Genomic DNA, 23,667 nt, shown 5'->3' with positions numbered 1-23,667 from the left:
CAAGGCCACTAACACAACAGAAAGAAACAATAGTACAAATCCATAATATAATGGAGAGTCAAGGGATGAGAGAAGAACATGATCTATTAACAAAACCTTCAAGATCAGAGGAAGCGTGGATAGTTCAACCACTGGCAATTCCCTCAGCTCACTGTGGGCACCATGAAATGTCTCGTCTACAGAATTAATCCCAAAAAAAAAAGGTAAAATTATTAGGCATACAACCAACTTCTGTGCACAAATAAGGAGAAAATGAGTCGAAGGAACAATATCAGAAATCTGCTAATTCTAATAATGTTATTCAGATTAAAATAGAAGACCGAAAATTAATCAAACCACATTTAGAGAAACATAAGGTTAGTAGGTTAGGGAGGAATTGTGCATTCCACATACTAACTAGCAGGACACAGGAGAAGATGGAATTCCTATGTTTTCGAGGTGAAGACGCACAACTAATCAAAGAAGCAGCGGCTAAAGCCATTCAATTAATGTCTTTGGGAATAGTGTGGCCGGGAGGGGACCACCAGGCATTTAGGGATTGTCTTAATATTGAGCTCAGAAACCGGCGTCTTCTAAAGCTGTGATGAAAGCTATCTTGGTTAGTGGGTGTTCTGGTTTCGATTAGTATCTCTGTTTCTTTTTGGGGGTTTTCTTCATTGGAGGGTTGTTGGTTTTGAGCTATATATTCCTTTGTTCTATACTTCTTGGTAGAGGGTTGAAAGATAACCTTCCAAACAAGATCCCAAGACAAACCCCACTCAAATAGAAAACCCCAAATTTGACTGAAAATCAAAACCTCTTAAATTATCACCAAACTCTAGAAATCAATAGCCAATAGGAAGATTACGAACTCCTCAAAAAATGGGGATGATCCGTTGAGCAGTTTGGGAGTAATTTAGGAAACAGTGATCTCACGGGTGGAGATCCTAGAAACAGTGAAACCGAAATTAAACCTAATCACATCTACAGATTGACCTGAAATTTGGATCAGACCTTTGATTCAATAATCTAAATCAAACCCCCAATTGCTGGATTAGAATTAATTTGAAAACTCAATTCCGAAGAAGTGAAAACTGCGAGAAAAAAAGAGATTTTAAGTAGCTAACAAACAGCCAATCAGAATCAGCCCAAACCCAGGTCGAGTTGACCTCCTGGGATGGCCTTGAACTCCTTGAAGTCCCCAAACTTTGGGACTGATCTGACCAGAAGAGGTCCCTGCAGTTACAGATCCATAGGACTGAAAAGAGGGCTGAAAACGGAATCCGCTGGTTGTGCAAATCAGTCAATAAAGGATGATTTAATAGCAAGGGTTGAACCAAATATTAGAAGACAGACGGAGACTAATAGCCAAACAAAATCAGACTTCCAATCAGAACAGAGAAACAGCAATTGATTGATGGTAGTAGCAGTACCTGTGAATCGAAAACAGAGCATAAACAAGCAAAGCAAATCCAGGTTTCCCACCCTTCAATCCAGAACAGAATCCCTCTGTCTGTAATGGCTTTTCACCCCTGAATCCCTCAGCTATGTTGCAGAGCAAACACCTCTTTAACTTCATAAATCAGGTGGAGCATCAGCTCTTACATTGTTTAAATAGAAAATAAAAACTCCAACTCCTAATCTGAATGGTGGAGGACCGGTAGGAAAGAAGTTGCAGGGGAGAGAGGAAATCGCATAAGAAGACGAAAGGGGGAGAAGAGTGCACACGCACAGCCACACAGGTTACTCAAACAATAACTATTCCATTCTATTCAATCTATATCCAACGATGAGGAATCATATATAAAGAGAAATAAAAGACTCCTAAAAATAAGACTGACTTTCTAACTAGAAAACTAATTCAAATAAGGAAACTAAGAACAACTGAGAAAATATCCGACGTAGCTAACTTCTAAAATAAATAGAATAAAATAAACAAAAAGACATTATTTCCCCGAATAACATAAATTCCTAAAATCCTAGGAGATCCAAAAACTCAAATTGGACCCGGTTCATCTTCGTTTGGATACCCAACTGGGTTTGGGTTGGTCTAAGGCAGTGTATCTGCATCAATTCCTCCATTGATGAGAAAAACTCGCCCACGAGTTTTGTAAAATGAGAGAATCGGCACCACTCGATTTGGTATCCACAAACATCGGCTTTGATGGGGCGATGATCCAGCGCATCTCATGATCAATGGTCGTTAGCAAACGACGTCTCTTCAATGGGAATCTGATCATGGGATTTTGCAACTGAAATCAGACCGTCAATCAATTCTTCAATTGCAACCTTGATCAGACTGTATACTTCAGTTTGATCGTCGCTTTCGTTGTCCACATTTTCTTCCAAATCTGATCCACTTTCTGAAGATTGTATCATGCTTGACACCTTACCACAGAAGGTGTTATTACTTTCGGCAAGCTCCCGGAAACCTGTCTTCAAATTAAATAGTTTTGTTTGCAATTTATGGAACCCATCACTAATCGAAAGGAGTTTCGTATTGATCAACCATCATGATGTAAAGGATTTATGATAACAATGGCAGAATTGTAATTTATTGGACTGCAAACTAAAGAGAACAAAAGAAAGAAGTATGGTGTAACGTATTGGTGGCCTGCAAACTAAAGAGAAGAAAAGAAAGAAGAATGGTGTAACGTACTGGTGGGGGGAGGGGTAATATGGGAATAGTGGAGTTTTAATTGAAATAAACGAATAAGTGGGGGTAGTAGGGTCAAACTTGGAAACAAATTTAAAAAAAATAGAACAAAAGGGATAAAGAAGAAAGGAAGGGGCAGCTTAGGAACATTAAAAAAATGAAATAAAGAGACAAAAGGTGGGTGAATCATGGGGAAAACGTTACCGTCATCCACTGGAGTCTACTCCAAAAAGAAGACTTTCACTTCAGCAACGATTCTGCCATTTCGAAGGAGGCCTGCGCTGCGAGAGAGGAAGGCTTCGACGCGAGGAAACCGATGACTGAAAAGTTGAATCGCAGAGGGAGGGCGGAAAACCAGGTATGTAAGTTGCTTTTTTTTTTGGTTGGTCTCTGTCTCTCGCCCTATCTTCTCCACTCTTCGTTCTTTCTTTCTTTCTTTCTTTTTTTTAATCAGTGAAACCGAAGGGTGAGAAGGTTCGATCGGTTCACAAGGGGGAAAGGGAAGGCGGTGGGGGTTCTGCTAAGGGGAATCGGGAGGGATGAGGCTGGGTTTCAATGGGCGGTGAGTTGGGGTTTGGGTTTCAGCGAGTGTTGGGAGAGGGAGAGGATTTCTGCGGGAATGGGATAGGGTTTCAGTGGTACGAGGTATCCTTTTTTTTTCGCTGTTACAGCGAGGAAGAAGGGTAAGGGAAAGTGGGTTGGGTTTTGCTAAGAGGTTGGAATCGAATTGGAGGGGTGATTGATGGAGTCGAAGGGTGTTTTATTTTTTTTTCACTGCTGCTGATCGCATAGCAGAACAGCAACGGAAGAGAGGATAAGAAAGGAGAAAGAAGAATGGGATGAAAGAGATTGACAGGGCAGGAGAAGGATCCTTTGGTTCTGATACCAAATTGGTGGAGGACCGGCCGGTAGGAAAGAAGTTGCTGGGGATAGGGGAAATTGAATAAGAAGAAGAAAGGGGGAGAAGAGTGCACACTCACAGCCACACAGGCTACTCAAACAATAACTATTCCATTCTATTCAATCTATCTCAAACGATGGGGAATTACTTATATATAAAGAGAAATAAAAGACTCCTAAAAATAAGACTAACTCTCTAACTAGGAAACCAAGAACAATTGGGAAACCAAATATCCTACGTAGCTAACTTCTAAAATAAACAGAATAAAATAAACTAAAAGTTATTATTTCCTTAAATAACATAAATTCCTAAAATCCTAGGAGATCCAAACACTCAAACTGGACCTGATTCATCTTCGTCTGGATACCCAACTGGGTTTGGGTCGGTCCAAGGTAGTGTATCTGCATCACTGAATAGGAAACATCAAATCCAAATCAAACTAAAACTACTTATTTTTAAGTTTCTGATTACAACCATGACATGTTAAGAAAACATAACTAGACTAGGACTCCAGGTAAAAATACGAAACTCAATTTAAATAGCTAAGTAATAAGCCCAGATGGCTGGAAATAACCCACGCATGGGTTGATCTTCCTAGCTGAGTTAGGCTGTGGCTGGAGGTCTTTTCTTCTTGCAGAAATAGACCTTCAGCTCCTTCTCTGCATCACTTCTGTTATCCTGTATCTCCTTTTTTCCTTCTCTATTAATAATATTCCATAGTTACACAGCAGCAACCCTTCATCTCTGTCCAAAAATTTCTACAAATACAAAGGATTCCACAATGCCCTTCCATTCACATTATTAAAACAGCTATCAAAATTCAGAGGAAATAGTCAAACTAAGGGTTTTAGTCCGTTGAAAAGGGCAAACAATAATCCTAATTACGCAATTTAGAGGAACTTGCTGTAAACTACTGGAAGAAATCTAGGGACAGATATGAACTTAACGAGAATAACAACTCATACAAGGTCTGATAAGGATGGACTAAACAAGAAATAAATCAAGATATTTAAAATTTTGATGAAATAGAATTCAGATGTAGATCAATTAGAGAAATCACTACACCAGAATAAAGGACATAATAAGGGTTTCTTGATGGTATCAATACAACCAGAATTTCAGAATAAAGGACAGAATAAGGGTTTATTGATGGAACCAATACAACCAGAATTTTCTCTCTTGTAGTCGTACAGTTAGATTCAGGCTCTAAAATCCCAGTCCAGGAATGGGCCAAGGTGATCTCGGACTAAGGATAAACTGTTTAGGTTAAACTGGGTTTTTAAGGCTTGGAATTGTTTTTCAATCCTAAGTGGCTATTATTTATCAAAACATTTTTCTTATGGTAACCAGGAGGGAAAAAAAACACTCCAAAACAGTTTATTGTTTTTCAGAAAAAACAATAAGAACTTTACCAATGAGGCCTAATATATTATAGAGTGCATCCAATAGTCTACTAAATGAGAAAAAAGGTTTTGGTAAGAAACTCAGAAATTGACTATTTTGTCCAATGATAATCAATCTATAGGCCTATAGGCCATTCTTTTTCCATTTAGCTGCTTGCATTTCCTAATGGTATCGGAGTAATTCTTCGATTCCATTTACAAAATGGACACAAAAAAAAGCTCAGAAGGAATTACCATTAGCCTGGGAAGTCCCAGATGTGTCCAATCCCTCTGTGGCTGAGCGATGACCCATGTCAAGGTCTATAAAGAAGTTCAGACATTTGAACACAGTGAAAAAGAACAAATAACAAGCAGTTCAGAGATCAACAAATAAGAAGCGGATACTTACTACCGAGAGTGTGAAATTGTATATTTCTTTGCACACTGCAAATATGGTCCCTAAGTGTTTTGAAAAAAAAAAAAAAAAGGAAAAGAAAAGAAATAGGTTATATGATATTATAACAGTAATAAACTAATGTCAAGATGAAAATATTAGAAAGAGTTGGATAGTCACCAGATGTAAGAGCACCCTGCACTCTCTTGAAAGCTAAGAGCTAACTCTGTAGAGTACTCTGGATCTCGCCAAGAGATGATAGTATCTGGAACAGTAAACAAACGACCCCACATTAGTACAGTCGTTCCGTAATGTAAGAACCATAACTGAAGTCAATCAGTAATACAATGTAGCCAATAAAAATACCTTCTTGCCTTCGATAGATCTCATCAGAGCTGATACGATGTGCAAGTAATGTCTCGTTGTCTTCTTCATCAACGACAAACAGACCAATTTCTTCTGATCTCTGTTTAAAAAAAAAAAAATTTGAGAGTTCACACTCCAAGTTGGCCAGTCCCACACTCCCCCTCCTCAAAAGAAAAAAAAAATAACTGCAGAACTTAAATAAGACCAAATATTAAGAACAGTAGGAAGAATAAAAGCAACACAAAAATATTGACAAACCTCCAGATAATCAACAGAAACATGTCCAGTTCCACGATCATCCCATTTTCCATTATCATTCAAACGGTAGACCTTGACACGCTGCAAATTTAAAAGACTTGTCAAGGATATAAGTAAAGATGCCTGAGGAACTAAAACTTCCACTCCAAGAGAATTAGAAGCAATCATGCAATAGAAATCCCTATCAGATTAAAACCCATACCAGAAGTACCTCCTCACACAAAAACTGTAGACCAAAAGATAGCATCACAGAGTTCTAAATGCCTCATATTGCAGGACTTTTTTCTTTTTATTACAGTGGTCGCAGATTTTATTCAAGGATTGTGAAGATCTAGAGAAGGGTGCCAAAATAAAGACACAGATCAATAGAAACCATATTACAGATGCCTTTGACTACCTCCTGATGTAGTCCAAGTTCTCAATTGGGGCTCCAAAACTGGTTCACAACTGGCCCATAAAGTGGGGCTATCGAGCAGCCTATATTTGGTCCTATTCCATCCATATCAAGCCAGCAGCTGATGGAGATGTTCTTAGATTTCGAGTGGACCATGACAACTGGTGGAGGTTGAATTGAAGATCAAAACACTGTTCATGTTACCATTCACGTGAACAGTGTCACAGCCCATATTGCCTTGTTTGAGAATGCTTCTAGAAGATCCTGTGGGGCCCAAGACCAGATTGCGTGGAGAAGAAATAATCCAGCATATCATCTACTTTCTATTTTGCTTTGTTTCTAATTTCAGATTTGGAAAGTAGGCTTAGCTTTTAATTAGAAGTTTTTATTTTTATTTCAGTCCTTTGTTTCCTTTTATATTAGCTTTAAGTTGCAACTATGTAATTGCTTCGGGAATAAGTTACTAATCCCCATTGCTGGGATTCTTTATTTTAGCCAAGTTTGTCCTATATAATTTAGGGAAAATTTCATGGACACCCCCTAAAAGTATCCAATATCTCAGAAACTTACCGTACTTGGTCAAAATAGCAAACTTCCCCCTGACGTTAAGCAGGGTGACACCCCCAAGATAAAATGTCAATTTTACCCTCTTAATTAGTTAAACAAACAAAATGAAATATCCATTTTAACCCTAAAATATCAACCTTCCCCTTTCTTCCCTGACGGCTGATGTGCCGCCACCGTCGTCGCTGCCGGAGGTGAGATTGAGACAGAGGACGAAACTCTCGACCTCACCTCATTGCTGGATCGGTGAGATTTAATGAGAAACACAAGGGTATCTATGGCATAACAAGATAAATCCTCTTTTAACATAAACCTGAATAAGGTTGTCTTCAACCTTCGATCAAAAGTTCAAAACAGGGGCGGTAGAACAGATGGAGTTCGAAGATGAGAACTCCTTCCCACGACAACGGACGAGGCTGAAATTTCAGGTGGAGGAAACTGACTCGATTCTCCACTGATTACAAACTCTAATAACACTAAACATCAACAACCGAAAGATAGTTAAATCTCTAAAAAGACTCAGGCAGTTACACAGAAGACAGCAGTAGTTCCAGATTTGGTTTGCGCAACCCCTTATGGATTAGTATCTTTTGAATCAAACTTTTGCGATGTATTTGCAAGAACTTCTTTCTTGAGAGAGCACTGCGATCAGCTCAAAACCATCCGAAGGGGCTGGAAAATGAACGGAACCCTAGAAACCGAGCTTCGAATGCTCTGAAAAATGAAATCTCTTCTCTCTGAGTCTCCTTCTCTCAGACACACCCTTCTGCGAAATCGAAGCACAAATGGTCCCTATTCTTGCTTCTTCAGCCTTCAGACCATGGAAGACGATGAAGAGAATGGTTGTTCTTTGGGGTTTTACCCTTAAGGGTATTATGGGAAGTTCACTTGTGGTAAGGGTAATTTCGGCATTATGATAAAACTAACAACAACTTAACCCCAAAAGCCTAACGGAGTGGACTAAGTTCATATATCTTCATAAAATAAGGGTAGTCTGTGCCTTTTTGACCAAGTATGGTAACTTTCTGAGATATTGGATACTTTCAGGGGGTATCCGTGAAATTTTCCCTATAATTTAATGGACCTTAGGTCCTCCCACACGATTTAATGAAGATGAATGATGTTTTACTTTGCGCAATACAATGTTGTGGGCTGCAGTGAGGTGAGTAATGTAGTCCTAGGTAGGAGTAATCCCACTAGGAGCCAGGGTATTGGGGTCACACACAAAGGTTGGCCGATTGGGTTAGGGTTTACTAATTTAGGGCAAAACTAGGGTTAGGGTTGGATATTGGGAAAGGGGTTTATAGGGTATTAATGGACAGGTCTAGAGGGCTATTATGGTATAAAAAGGTTAGGGTTTGGATGAGTTTTGAAATTCTGCAATTTTGGGCAGAATTGAATTTTAAGTCAAAATTAGGGTTAAGTTAGGTTTAGGTTAGGGTTATCTTATATGGTAATGATAGGCAGGTGTAGGGAAGTCTAATGGTATAGGTTTTATGATGTTTGAGTGAATGGAAGTAGGTTAGATGAGTTGGACAGCACAAGAAGGTTATTGGATACAATTCCTAATGGAGGTAGGAGTAGGGGATTCTAGGGTTTAGCGTGGTGGGGGTTTGATGAAACTGGGATCGAGTGTCAATAATGATGCAAGGGATGTATGCTGAAAGTTTGGCTTGAAGCTAATGGACAGATTTGAAGTTATGGAGGAATCCTAGTTAGGGTAGGAGTGAGAAGAACAAGGTTTAAACAAAGTTCAGATTCAAACTTACTGGATTTGAAGAGATCTTCAATGGCAGCAGCTTTGAAGATGAACAATGGGGTCTCCCGATCTACAAGATGCAAGGAGATAAGTAGCAGTCCTCCCAAACTTCACGATCCAAGGAGTCGATTGGAGATCCACCAATCCCTTCACCTTGATATTACTCACAAGGCACACTCACGATGGAGCAAAGGCAGCAAGCATAAAGCTGAGTTTTTATTAATCAAAATTCGTATCTAATGCTGGCCTCCCTTACAAACTTATATAGAAGACTCAAAAATAGACTTAGACACTAAAAAAGAATGGCCTAACCCTATCCCTAACCTATTAGGTAACTTAAACTGACTAGGAAACTAGAATACTAAAGGAAATAGACTCAAAACATGGCTGGACTTATAGAGTCCTAATCCAACCCAACTTACATCACATGATCACTTAAATTGAACCAATTGGATGCAACCAATTTGAACCGGTTCAATTAAAATACATAAAAATAAACTAAGTATTGGGCTAATCCCGTATGCAACCTATATACCCCTAGTTTAGGCTCATTAAAGTGGCCTAATGCATAGAAAACCCTTGGGAACAAAGGCCCAACATGTATATAACCCAACCCTAGGCCTATTTCTAAAGAAAAAAGCCCTATTTGGTGATGAATCTGCATCAGTGAGAGACCTATGAGAGGGTGAGAGGCTCAACCCATACTATCCTTCTTTTCCCTTCTTCTTCCTATTCCCCTATCCGATACCTTATTTTCTATTTACTGTTCGGAAAATTTTATGCTCTATTGAGACTCAATCAAAGAATCCCTAGCTGCTGCAGGTCATCAGAATATTGTCCTAACTAGTTTCTCCATCGATTCTAGTTGAGGCTTCAAGAGGACCACCTGCAGCCCTACAGATCTGGTTTGCTAGTTCAGCAACTTCAAGTTCAAAGATCTCCAGATCCAACCATTAACTGCTGACCATATTTTGACAGTTCAATCAACACCTCATCCTCCTCTTTTGCTGGTAATTTGATGCTGATCCAATGGTTAGGTTTGTCTATCACAGTTAGTTACTATTCTAATCCTTGGTTTCTATTTCCGAGACATCTTGGTTTCTCAGCATCTGGCCATTAGAATTGGCTATAATTTTGAGGTGTTGATCCATTGTAACTACTCTACATTCGACAGAAATATCAAGCCCATCAGATCAGCCTAGTTTCTATTTCTGAGACCAGTTGAATTTTTCTGGGTTTTAACCTAAAAACCCAAGTCGATAGTCTTTACCTTGTACTATTTTGTCACCTGTTGTGATTAGACCTCTTCATACGGTACTGTTAGGTATAACTGGAGGTTGTAAGGGTTTAAATACCTCACTGTTCACCTACTGTTGGGTGATTCTTTAATTTGTTGTTGATGGAATTGGGTGTTACGTGTTCTGATTTGTTTGCATGAGAGATCCTACCTGTCGTTTGGTCACTTGTGACTTTACCTTACATTACCTCCAGTGCCAACACACATGAAGATAGCAGAACAAGAAATGAACAGACCATAAAGAATGGAAGTAGAAGCCAGGAATCAATTTCATTTTTTTCTTTTAAAAAAACAGGATTCTTATAGGTTTGGAAGTAGAGGACACATCCTACGGGACCGGGGCTAACTTACTAACTTCCACAAGTTCTATCCAATTTGTCTCCAGAGGCTTAATGGATCAGCTTCCAAAATAATCCAATAACTTATGGCTTAAAATTACTGTCTGAGGGATAACAAAATATTCGCATGTAACAACTGTTAAATTTAAAAATTGGCTGTAAAGACTCAAGGTATTTGGATTGAAAGAAAACCCTTGAGTTATTAAAAACAAAAAATAAATTGCAAACATAAGCATCACTCAAAAATGTGTCAACTCATACTATTTGATGTTCCCCGAACCTCATTCTCCAATGCTCATAGGTATATAGGATGCCTTGGGATATGATGAAGCTCAACATCACAATCAAAACTTATTCTCCATTATAAAATGAGTTCTTGTATGGTGATATATGTAAAAGGAAGGGGTATTAGAAACAAATGGAGGAACAGTGGAAGAGAGATAACCCAGATACAATACAGAGTGAAAAGCTGCGACTAACAAAGATCAAATTTGAAATAGACATACCTTTTGGATATAGGCGTACAAAGAGGGGGGTCAGGTCTGTAGTGAAAAGAGGGTATGAGAAAATAATTGAAGAGACCATTCAATAAGCAACCGTACCATCTAACGAGGAGGCTTTTAACAACTTTTCTTTTGATTTTGTCACAACACCCCCTTATCTATAAATTGTATTTCTTTTCTATTTTGTTCTTCAATCAAAAAAAGAACCAGTTGCATAGGTGGATCCAATTGACATTAGGCAGCTATATTTAATAAAGAGTACTAATATCCAAAACCCTAACAGAACCTTGACCATTTCTTGATATACAAAACTTTTTGGTGACTAAGTATTAGCATCTGAATTTACCCAGAGTTTTCCTGCATTTCTTAAAGTTAGCACCATACCCTGGTGAATCTAAGGACTAGAATATCCACATTAAGTATCTTTCAATCTCCTGTGAGTTGAATCTCCTTACCATGCTACTCAGTGTACTCCTTCGCTTTAACACTGACTGGGGATTGGTAGACCTCTTTTTTTTTTTTTTTTTTTTTTTTTTTTGCCGACTAAGCTTCTCAATAAATTATATTTTGCCGACTAAGCTTCTCAATAAATTATATTAGTTACAGAATCAACAAGATGATGAGAATGATGGTGGACCATGAAGCATGTAGCAGGATTTCAGTGCTTCATGTCACAGAAGGACAATCAACAATCCTTGAAGAGCAGCATCCATTAGCCCATTGGCTAAAAGCACCCCGTAGACCATAAGTGAAGCCAAATTGAAACTGAATCTTTATGCAAACCACTTCATATATGCAGAGTCCTTTGGTGTGATTTTTTTACTTAAACAATTGCCTTTGTTGTAACAATAACACACCAAATAGTACACTTGACAACATGACGTAACCGGTTACAGTAAACACTTTACAAGCTATATCACACAAAACCAACCAAGCATAATAGCTAAATCAGGCAACGTCCTTAGACAAGCTCTAAAAAATTTTCAGTAGAGAGTCTTCACTAAAATGCTCAGCTACCTAACCAGCAAATATCATTTCTTTACTGCCCGCATCTTCACACATTTTTACAACCACAACTCAAAACTTCCCCAATAATGACTTGATCCAATATCCCTACTCTCTAAAACGTTTTTTTTTTTACATTACCTTCAAGGAACTCTTCAGTCTTAAATTTCGTCAACTACGAACTCTTTCCCAAACGGGTTATAAAAATCTTGCTCAAATTTCCCCCCTCCCTTTCCCAATTAAGCAAAATTTAGTGATTAACTAGTGAAAGACTCACCAGAGGGCACAATAGTCATAATCTAGCTGCCACAACTACACTTGCCTACAAGTGCGAATAGAGCATGCAGCATCCACCATGTATTCTTAAGACTGACATACCTTTGTAAAAGCATGATAAAATGTCTGTATCAACTACTGCACATGACCCGCATGACTTGGTTAATTAATCAGTCCACGTAAAGAACCTTGTAATATAATTTATAACAATTTCTGCAACGATTCAGTTCCCACAAGGGAAGTTACCAAACTAGAAGAAAGCAAATTAATAAAAGTCGGAATTGAATTGATATCAACCTAACCTCCAAGCCAGATACCAGTATCCATTAAACAATAAGATGAAAGAAACGAGAAAATATCAAATTTACAACTCCAGGGAGAGAGCCCAGATACAACGCCAGTCTAAATGAGCAAGAACTCAGTGTTGAACATTTGTGTTATCAAAATCGACCTCGCTCTTGAATTGGAATAACGGGAAGGGGTTGGGGGGGTAAACTTCACCGCTAGGGCATCATCAAAATCGATAAATTTAGAAGACCGAAGTACCAAAGATCGTCGAAAAACACTTACCTGCATTGAATTCGCAACAGACGCTGTTTTTCCTTGAGCGCCCATCAGTCTTTCCTCTCTTCTTTTACTGAATTTATATAAATCCTTGAAGGTATGAAGATAAAATAATACGATATAATTGGGTGATAGAACAGAACTATAGAGGTAACTAAAGAGGGAAGTGGCGGGAGATTTAAGTACATGGATCAACAAAAAACCCTAATCGCCATTAACATCGGAGAGAACCCTTGGTTTTCTTAGCTCCCACCCTCTCTCTCGCGCGCGCTCTCTCTCTCTCTCTCTCTCGCTCTCTCTCCGTTTTTTCCTTTCTCTTATTCTGTGCACTTTTCCCCGCGCATCGGTAGAAAATAGAAATACCGGAAGGTGTCAGAATACCCAGAATGCCCTCAATGTTTCCTTAAACTACGTTGACAACCGAGTAGTCAACAACAGCATAGTATCACTGCTATATTGGCCGTGGACTGCTTACTGGAGCTGGCTCGGACTTCTATCGAAGTTGGAGTCGTACTTAGATCGTATGTGGCATCTCGGAGTAATCCGTAAAGGGTGAAAGAATGAGAAAGAGAAGGCATCACAAGTCCACAACAACCATTACAGCGTAAATTCTGATTGTGGGAGAGAAAGCAATGGTGATCTAGCCACTTCAGCCATGGAAATATCGCATATTACACCAACAAATGCCATGGGCCCATGAAAGCACATGCATTTGAAATCCTCTTCTCACATACGTAAGGGTGTCAATCAATCGGTTCAGTTCGATTTTGGTTGGACTGAACCAGTTTCAATCTGGTATTAGGCCAAACGGAAACTAAACCGTTGAGACAAAGTTCAGTTTCGAACGATTTGAGTCCTGTTCAGTTCAGTCTTTGGTCCATTATTGGGTTGTTATTGGTTCTGTTTCGGTTTTAACATATATGCATTAAAGATAATGGAAAAGCATGCTTTCTTATTGGGAAGGGTCGTTTGTTGTCTGGTCGTGTGGCCCTTGCACCAACGCGGGAGCCAATGAGGGGTCACGCAAGGGCATTCAACAGGAGGAGTGTGGTGATCATTTCGACTCCCCTTGTGAGTGGGTGCAGTGGAACGTGATGAGACTGCATTGTTTTTCCCTTCTTTAATAATTTTTTATATTTTTTTAATCGGGTTTTCCTAGTTTTCGTTCTATTTCAATATTGGTCGGTCCAGTCTGGCTCACTTACTACGACTTTAATGCAAGGCCAAATTGATATGGGTTAGGTCTGTTTTTCGAGTTTTGATCGTTCCAACTGGTTCGATCTGGAAATTGATACCGTTACATATACGCAAAAAAAAATCATTATGTTTATCAATTTCTCTTATCCCTACTTAACATGTGGTAAGCTATCATAACCTGGATTTTAATCCTCTCCAATTCCCTAAACTGTGCAGTGCGCCAATTCGGGGTGGAGATTTTAACATGTGACAGCTCGGACATCCAATGGTCTGAGCTCATTGACTTCCATTTTTTTTTCTTTTCTTTTTTTCATTTTTTTTGAGCTCGGCACCGTTGGATGTCCAAGCTGAGGTGTTAAATCATTATTACCTTGAGGTGTTATATAGAATCCAAATCGGATCAGTTTCTTGTACAATTTTGGGACTACATGTGTCCTTTTACTTTCATAAATACCCATCCATGAATATGCGAGAAAGTTATGATGGAAAATAATCCTCTCCAATTCCCTAAAATTGGATATAATCAATCTGATTAAAAAATGGGATAAGGATATACATATTACTCATTTGTATTGGCATTTCACATGTTTAAGTCAATAGTAAACAACAAACAACATATTTAATGAAGAGAGAGATACTCTGATACGAAAGTACACAGTAATGTGTACTAACTTTTACCTAAAAAGGTATATCATTCCATCAAATATTTCATTGAGTTTTATTTACACACTCACTCTCTAGAAGATGAAAATTTTTTGTAAAAGTTGTTTGAGGTGGCATGGACATGAGCAATGAAGGCATTTGAGTATTTTTAGTACAAAGAACGATTTATGTAGATTAAGGAGTTAAAAGAGCCAGGATTATGTCTAAAATGACACTAGGATAAATGGTTAGAAAACATGCATGACTTATGACTAGTAACGTTTACCAACAAAACTTATGACTAGTGAAAAGTATAATTACACAATAATTTCTTCTATGTTTTCGATGATGGATGTAATTATTACTTGTAAGAATGATTATTTGATCTCAATGGCAAATAGATTAACTAATAGAGCTTGGACAGGTAAATTACCACAGATTGTTGAGGATGAAGTAATCGTTTTTTTTTTTTTTTTAAAGCTAATTTTTCTTTTGTCTTCGTAAAAAAGAATATGGTATTGGTAGAGCTAATTGAAACAAAAAAAAATTATGTAACCAACCCCATTTCATTGGGATAAAGTTGAATTGAGTTGAGCTGATTTCAATTTAGTTATCTCTCTTGAAGATGAATGGTAGAAAAATAAAACATGACGCTAAGGCCCTACTGTTAAATAAGAATAAGGGAAATTTACGTTTATCACTCCTGAAGTTTCAAACAATTATGTCTATCACCCCTAGAATTTCACCTATTTCATAAACCTCCCCTGTATTGTGAAAGATTCTTACAAACGTACCCCTACCGTTAGATGAGAACTGTTAAGTAATGATGTCATCACCCAAATATAATTTAAATACCCATAATACCCTTACAAACATACCCCTACCGTAGTGAATTTTTTTAATCCCCAAACTAACCCTGGGTCCACTCATACCTCACCCCTGTTACCGTTGCATATCCAATACCTAGAGCAACTTGTCGTTGCGTCCCTTGCACCTCTGGCGACTTGCAGCTCTGGCTGACGTCCCTTGCATCTCCAGCGACCATTACATTTCTCCTACTCTTTCTTCCTATCCTCCTCATAACTCAGGAACAATCCACCCTTTTTTCTTTATTTCTTCCTCTTATCATTCTCGTTGTCGTTATGTTCTGCCCTACTTCCTTGCTATAACGGGAGTTCGGATTTGGGTAAAATTGTTTCAAACTCAATTGAATCCTCACAGATGAGGCTGAGATTTGGGGGTGTCCTTCTCCTCCCTTGGGCGATTCAAACTCTAGGTATTGGTTTCCAAAATCCCCTTATGTTGTGAGAAACATATCTGCAAGGTTGCAACTAAGGCTGGATCTGAGTTGAACACCAGGAATAATTTCTCATATTTTTTTATTTATTAATTTCTACTTGCTGATTCAACTGGTTGTTGGTTATATTTCACAGAATTGTGGAACAGCTAAGGGTGTCAAAACCAAACCGAAATCGAAAACCGAACCCGAAATCGAGCCAAATTAACCGAACCGAGCCAAACCAAATTAATTCGGCTTGTTTCGGTTCTAGTATATGGTATTCTAATTCGGTTCGGTTCGATTCGGTTTCATGCCAAGACCCGTCGGTTTGAATCGAAATCGAACCGAATAAACCACTTAATCCAAAGCCATATATCTTTTAAATTTTTTGGTAATCATATATAATCAAATGACTTTAAATATTCCACTTTTTAATGTTTTCATTGTTTCTTTTTGTAACTATCCAACGGAATGAAATTTACATGCCACTCTTCACAGGGAAAAATAAAAAACTCTATGAATTTTCTTTGTATTTTTGGTAACCATCTAACCTAATGATTTTTCATATTCCACTTTCCAGGTTTTCTCTATTTTCCTTTCTCAATTTCCCTTTTCAACTCTTCAAATGTACAACCGAATTAGAACCGTAACCTGAAACCGAATTAGACCCGAATTGGAACCGTATTTGAAAACCGAATTAGAACCGTAATCGAACCGAATCGATCAGGTTCGGATTCAATTGGTGGTCCCAGAACCGACTCGGTTTTTGGTTCGATTTTGGGTCATACCCTTAAGTCATGGAACCAAACCGAATACCCGAAATCGAACAGTTTGACACCCTTAGGAACAGCAACCAAATTCTGAAATTTCACTTTAATTTGAGGCCATATGGTTGAGTTCTCTCAATCGTCATACATATGGGTTACCGTTGGTTCACTTCTTCCATCGTGAGGAAGAAGATGGAGTATTTTACTAGCGAATAAAAGAATAAATATAGAAATATAAAAGAAGAAAAAAATAGAGAAGGGTTGTGCTCTGTTTAGTCTCTCTTCTTTTTTACACTTTCCTTTGCTTCCTTTCTTCTTGTGAAAAGAAAAAACTAATAATGTGATAGATTGCAGAGTTAGCGCAAGTAAGCTTGTTGGAAAAAATGCAGAAATCCTTTCCCACCTGTGTGTAAAGAAAATTGGAGAAATACAACAGTACGTGAAAAGTAACTTTGCATAGTGTCATGTGAATAGTAAACTTGAATAGTAACCACGTGTGGGACCCACGTTAACATAAAGTGAGAGCGTAAAAATAGCGTATAAAAAATGATAATAGCAAACAAACTCACAGACACAAGTGTTTACGTGGCAATGCCTACATCCACGGGCGTAATTAGGACTTCTTCAATATGAGAGAGCTTGAGAAAACAATCGTACAAGTAATAATGTGCACTTGGATTTAAGCCAAACCCAACCCTGTATCCAAATCCGGATACCCCTTGTACACCCTCTCTCAACTCACACTCTCAAACCCCTGAAGAGAATACTTAAAACCCAATAACTCCAAACAAATCTCCCACACTCACTGTTCTTGAACTTGTATGTTCAACCTGTGTATTAACCTCTCCCCCTCGTCCCTATTTATAGGAAACAGAAGAGAGCAAAGGACTTCTTCATTTTCTCAGTACCCGCGTCAAAGCCGCGTGATAGATGGAGTCGGTGCCAACCTTGACAAGCGTCCCTCTCCTTTCTTTTTCATTTGTTCAATGCAACCGACAATAGGAATGCAATGGGAATTGTCTTCCCATTCATTAATGTAAATAGTAAGACGAGTAAGTGAGTCTTCATGCATTAAATGATTTTACTATTCACTTTTCTCCTTCTTGTCTTTTCTTCTTTATTTTATTATTCTTCTTCTTATTTATATCAATCCACTCAAGTCTCATAGATTTGCAAACTACTCCACCGTCCAAGCCATTTGTCACAGATGGTGGCTGCCCCCTCTTTAATGAGGAGAACCTCAACAAACTCCCCCTCTGACTAATAAGGAGGGACCTGCCATGCCTACAATGCTTTTACAAAAATCGAGCTTTACTTTGGGTAAAGCCTTTGTCATCATATCTGTTTCGTTCTTGTCAGTATGAATCTTTTCAAGCTACAAATATTTCTGCTCCAGTACATCTCGTATCCAGTGATACCTTACATTTATGTGTTTGGTCTTGCAATGGAAACTTGAATTCTTACTTATGTGGATAGCACTTTAACTGTCGCAATGAACAACGTACTTGTCTTGCTTCAAACCTAGTTCTTGAGTGAACCGCTTCATCCATAACATCTCCTTACAAGCTTCTTCAACAGCTATGTACTCAGCTTCTGTGGTTGATAAGGCCACACATTTCCGCAACTTGGATTGCCATGACACTGCTCCCCCTGCAAAAGTAAAGAGGTATCCTGATGTGGACTTCCTTGAGTCGATATTACCTGCCATATCAGCATTTGTGTATCCCTGTAACACAGGTTTATAACCTCCAAAGCACAAACAAGATTTAGTTGTACCTTTAAGATACCTCATAATTCATTTCACTGCTTCTTAGTGCTCTTTGTCTAGGTTAGCAAGAAATCTACTTACAACTCCAACTGCATGTGCAATGTCAGGTCTTGTACATACCATGACATACATCAAACTTCCCACTGCTGATGAGTAGGGAATATTCTTCATTTTAATTTTTTTTTCTTCTGTTGAAAGGCTCTGCTCATTGTTCAACTTGAAATGACATGCAAGTGGTGTACTTACTGACTTTGCTTTGTCCATATTGAACCTTTCAAGTACTTTCTGCACGTACATTTCTTGTGATAGCTATAGCTTCAAGGCTTTCCGATCACGGGAAATCTTCATGCCTAAGATTTGTCGTGCTTGCCCCAAATCCTTCATTGAAAATGATTTGCTCAATTCTTGCTGTAATCTATCAATTTTACTAACATCCTGACCAACAATTAACATGTCATCAACATAGAGCAAAAGAACAATAAAGTCATTTTCTGAAAAGTTCTTAACAAATACATAATGGTCTGATGTTGTTCTTGTAAACCCGTGATCCATCATGAATAAATTAAATTTCTTGTACCATTGCCTTGGTGCTTGTTTTAAGTCGTACAAGCTATTTCTTAACCTGCAGACCATGTGTTCCTTACCTTTGACTTTGAAGCCTTCTGGTTGCTCCATATAAATTTATTCTTCCAGATCACCATGGAGAAATGTTATTTTTACATCAAGTTGATGAACTTCCAAGTTCATACATGCAACCAGACTTAACACTACCCGTATGGATGATATTTTTACTACGGGTGAAAAAATTCAAAGTCAATACCTTTCTTTTGCCCAAAACCTTTCACAACCAACCTTGCCTTGTATCTCGATTGTGGGTTGTTTTCTTCGATCTTTAATTTGAACACTCATTTGTTCCCGAGTGTCTTCTTACCCTTAGGTAAACTTACCAGATTATAGGTATGGTTCTTATGCAGGGAGTCCATCTCCTCTCACATAACTTTTAACCACTCAGCTTTGTGCTTATCAACTTTTGCTTATTCAAAGCACTCTGGTTCACCTGCATCTGTTAGTGTAATATACTGATGAAGTGGGTACCTGGTAGATTGTTGGTGCTCTCTGGTAGATCTTCTTAACTGGGACTCAATTGGTGGTTATTGAGTCGCCTGCTTCCTTGTTCACCATCATCGGTATCATCTGTAGGAGTATCATTTTCACCATCGACATCACTGGTTGCTTCTTTAATGCCTTCTTGTACATCTCCCCCATCATCATGTTCCATGGGTGGAGAATCTGGATCAGAATCCGTAAGGTCATCAATTAATGGTTGAGGTTTTTCGATCTAGTCAAAATCTTTGATTGTTTGGTCTTCTAGAAAGACCACATCTCTGCTTCTGATCACCTTCTTCTCAATCAGATCCCATAATCTATAACCAAACTTGTCATTAGCATATCCTAAAAAAATGCATCGTTTTGATTTATCATCAAGTTTGGACCGTTTGTCTTTCAGAATATGTACGAACGCTCTACAATCGAACACCTTCAGATGGTTGTAGGATATGTCTTTTTCGCTCCATACCCGCTCAGGAATATCTCCATTCAAAGGAGCTGATGGAGATAAATTAATTAAGTAAACGACTATCCGCATGGCTTCTCCCCAGTAACACCGTGTCAATTTTGCATGTGAAAGTATGCATCTGGTTCTTTTTATAATGGTGCGATTCATCCTTTCAGCTACACCATTATATTGTGGGGTCTTAATTAAGAACTGTTTGTTCATGTCGAATTCCATGATCTTTGCAGTACTCTTCAAATGTACCAATGTACTCACCACCATTATCAATACGAATGCATTTGAGAGGTTTTCCTGTTTCTCTTTCAACAGCGATATGAAAATGTTTAAATACACAAAAAACTTGATCTTTAGTTTTTAATGCAAATGCCCACACCTTTCTAGATGCATCATCTATGAAAGTAACAAAATAAGATGCATCACCAAGTGATATTACTTTCATAAGGCCACAAATATCAGAATGCACCAATTCTAAGATGCCTCTTTTTCTTAGAGGATAACTTCTATTAAAGGTAACTCAGTGTTGTTTGCCAACTAAACAATAAATACATCGGTTTAGAGATGTACCTTTAATGTTTGGTAAAAGATTATCTTTTGTGAGAATTTGCATCCCTTTCTCACTCATGTGGCCAAGTCGCCGATGCCACACATTTGTAGTGGACTCATTCTTTGTCATGTTTATTTCAATCTTGTTTATTTGCACTTTTGTTTTGTACAAAGTGCAGCACTTACTTCCTCTTGCCATCACAAGGGATCCTTTGGTAAGCTTCTATCGATCATTACCAAAGTGGTTGTGATATCCTTCTTCATCTAATTTTTCTGCAGAGATCAAATTTAAACGGATATCTGATATATACCTTACGTCCTTGAAAACCAATTTACAACCAACATTTGTTTTAATGCTTATATCATCCATCCCCATAATTTTTGAGGTACCACTGTTGTCCATTTTTACAACACCAAAATCTCCTATTGGAAGGGAAGTAAAAAATTCTTTGTACGGGGTAGCATGGTAAGATGCACCTGAATCGACGACCCAGTCTGAGTTATTGCATGTGAGGGTGAGGCATGATTTTTCACAGCTCGAGATGATGATGATGTCTCAATCTGAGCTCATGTTAGTGGTGTCATTTTCTTCTTTCTTCTCAACCTGGTTCTCTCTTTGTGCTTTGAGCTTTCTGCAGTCATTTTTCATATGCCCTATATTTTTGCAGTAGTAGCATGTGATCCTTCGTTTGGATTTGGATCTTCCTTGTGATTTCTCACGATCTTGTGGTCGTCTGGTTCTACTTCTCCCCCGACTTTTCTTGACAAGTGCTTCTTGCTGAGATAGCCTCGAGGATTTTTTCCTTGTCTCATTCTCTAAGAGAGCCGCTGGCACCTCATCAATTTCGAGGATGTCTTTCCCAACCAATAAGGTAGTCACTAGTGTATCAAATGAAAGAAGAGAAGCCAAATAAATAAAAGTTTTATCCTCATTTTCAATTTTTACTTAAAGGTTTAACAGTTGAGTAATAATTCTATTAAAAACATTTAGATGATCCATGAGGTTAGTTCCTTCTGCCATCCTCAATTGATATAATTGTTTTTTCAAAAATAATTTATTTGTAAGGGATTTTGATATATATAAACTTTATGGTTTTAACCATAATTTAGGAGCAGATGTTTCATTCAACACATTATATTTTACCTCAGGTGCGAGACATAAGTGGATGGTACTTACTGTCTTCATTTCAAAATCTTCTCAGTCATCATCAAACATAGATTGTGGCTTCTTGAACTTGCCAGACAATGCTTTGAACAACCCTTGTTGTACCAAAATGTCTTTCACCGTGCTTTGTCACAAACTAAAGTTATTTTTGCCATCAAAGAGCTCAATGTCGAACTTTTCCATCGAGATGCCTTTTCCAGTCATCGTACTGAAAATAAGCTTTTTAGACACGAATCGAGGCTCTGATACCACTTGTTGAGAAAAATGCGAAAATCCTTTCCCACCTGTGTGTAAAGAAAGCTGGAGAAATAGTAACCGACAATGGAAATGCAATGGGAATTGTCCTCCCATTCATTAATGTAAATAGTAAGATGAGTGAGTCTTCATGCATTAAATGATTTTACTATTCATTTCTCTCATTCTTGTCTTTTCTTCTTTATTTTATTCTTCTTCTTCTCATTTATAGCAATCCACTAAAGTCTCCTAGATTTGCAAACTACTCCACCGTCCAAGCCATTTGTCAAGGACGGTGGCTGCCCCCTCTTTAATGAGGAGGACCCCAACAAAGCTAATGCTGGGTTGTCTTGCAAAATTGGGGGGGGGGGGGGGGGGGGGCTTTGCTTCTGCTTTTAAACTGGGAGAAATCACGAATGAACGCCAAAGTGAGCACGAGACCCACTTTTTGGTCGAAGTTCTACAGTTCTATTTCAACTTTCTTACTGACGCGGAGCTTCATCTCCTCATCCAATTAGTCCTTTTTAACCTTATCAAAACCACAAAACAAAAAGAGGTGGTGGTTACAGTGGTGGAGGAGGTGGATACGGTGGGAGTAGAGGTGGTGGTGGTAGTGGTGGTCCAAGGGGAGGGGATGGTTACGGTGGTGGAGGTTACGGCGGTGGTGGGTGAACCTGCTTCAAGACCTTGAAGATGAACAATAACAGAGGTGGTGGGTGGGGTGGAGTGGGCTTATTTCTTTAAGAAATAAGTAAGGGCAAAATTGTCATTTCTTTTCAAAACTAACAATGTTAGTACTCAGGGGGACGGAAGTAATTTTTGAAATTCCAGGGGTGATAGACGTAATTGTTTAAAATCTCAGGGGTGTAGATGTAAATTTTCCTAAGAACAAAATAAAATGGAAGTATGGAATAGGCTTTATAAGCAACCCTTTTTAGAAAGGGTTTTTTAGGAAGCCGATGCATTTGTCATGTGGCAACCAAATGGGGCCTAAATTCCATGTATAGGTAGACCTCAAGGTCCCCTATTGTTATGTCACATATTCGTCCGAAGTCCAAACAAAAATGGCCTAGTGATAAATTAAAACATAAAATGTTCATAAGTAAATAGATAGTGAATATCTTTTATTTGTTTCCTTTCCTTTCCCTTTCGGACTCTTCGCTAAAAGTTCTGCAGCTCCATTATGTCTCCTCTTCTCTGTTTCCTTTCCTTTTCATTCCCTGTTTAGTCTGACTTTATGGTTTTTTTGTTAGGTTTATTTCCTGTGCGAGTTTATTTTTTCTTTATCTTCCCCCTTAAGTCGGTTTCTAGGTTGGGGTTCTTTTCCCTAGGACTTGCAACTTCTGTTCCTCACGATTCCTATCTGGTGTGGGCAATAGATCTTGGTGTATGCAATGTGGAGGTAATTTTTCAATTTCTGCAACTATGGTGTCTAGCTTGCTATTAAAGCTTCATCTACACATTGTTCATCTTTCTAACTTGTGTGGAGGCGAGTTTGAGAGTCTCTAGAGCCCTTTGCACCTCCAACTCTTTCTTTACTCGATTTTTGGATTGAGGTGTTGGTAGATGGGGGTATTTATTTTTTCACGGTGTGACCCTCCTCGTTCTATTTCTTTTTGCGATAAGTCGCCCTCAAACATGCTCTTCTTGCCAATGGCATCCGACGATGTGATGAATAGTTTTGGGAATCGGTTCTGACTCTTTCTCGGCTATTTCTTCTTATTGTACTTTTTTTTTTTTTTGTGTTCTCTATGACGTGTGTTGTTGATAGTGGTGCTTCCTCTTGAATGGTTTTGTTATGAGTGGTGCATTTCTTTGTCTGTCTCCCATATTCTTGTAACCAAGGTTTGAGACGTGATTTTT

At 38.4% G+C, this 23,667-nt stretch overlaps 1 protein-coding gene across 2 annotated transcripts in view; it reads right to left on the bottom strand.

The window, feature by feature from the left end:
• LOC122667893 (serine/threonine-protein phosphatase 4 regulatory subunit 3-like) overlaps positions 1–12,946 on the bottom strand; it is a 62,473-nt gene extending 49,527 nt beyond the window's left edge. Inside the window, exons 1-7 of one of the 2 annotated variants that reach the window (XM_043864367.1) lie at positions 12,643–12,946; positions 5,937–6,017; positions 5,679–5,778; positions 5,493–5,583; positions 5,328–5,377; positions 5,174–5,239; positions 97–176 (exon numbers count right to left, since the gene is read on the bottom strand). In XM_043864367.1, the coding sequence (XP_043720302.1) occupies positions 97–176; positions 5,174–5,239; positions 5,328–5,377; positions 5,493–5,583; positions 5,679–5,778; positions 5,937–6,017; positions 12,643–12,687 (513 nt within the window). In that variant the 5' untranslated portion in view covers positions 12,688–12,946. The remainder of the gene's footprint in view (positions 1–96; positions 177–5,173; positions 5,240–5,327; positions 5,378–5,492; positions 5,584–5,678; positions 5,779–5,936; positions 6,018–12,642) is intronic. The other variant, XM_043864368.1, reaches the window with a different exon arrangement.
• Positions 12,947–23,667: the final 10,721 nt, after the last annotated feature.

The sequence above is a fragment of the Telopea speciosissima genome, chromosome 7 (assembly GCF_018873765.1).
Source record: "Telopea speciosissima isolate NSW1024214 ecotype Mountain lineage chromosome 7, Tspe_v1, whole genome shotgun sequence".
NCBI classification, from domain to species: domain Eukaryota; kingdom Viridiplantae; phylum Streptophyta; class Magnoliopsida; order Proteales; family Proteaceae; genus Telopea; species Telopea speciosissima.
Note: the sequence above shows the minus strand (reverse complement) of the source record. Positions and strands in the feature narration are given on the sequence as shown.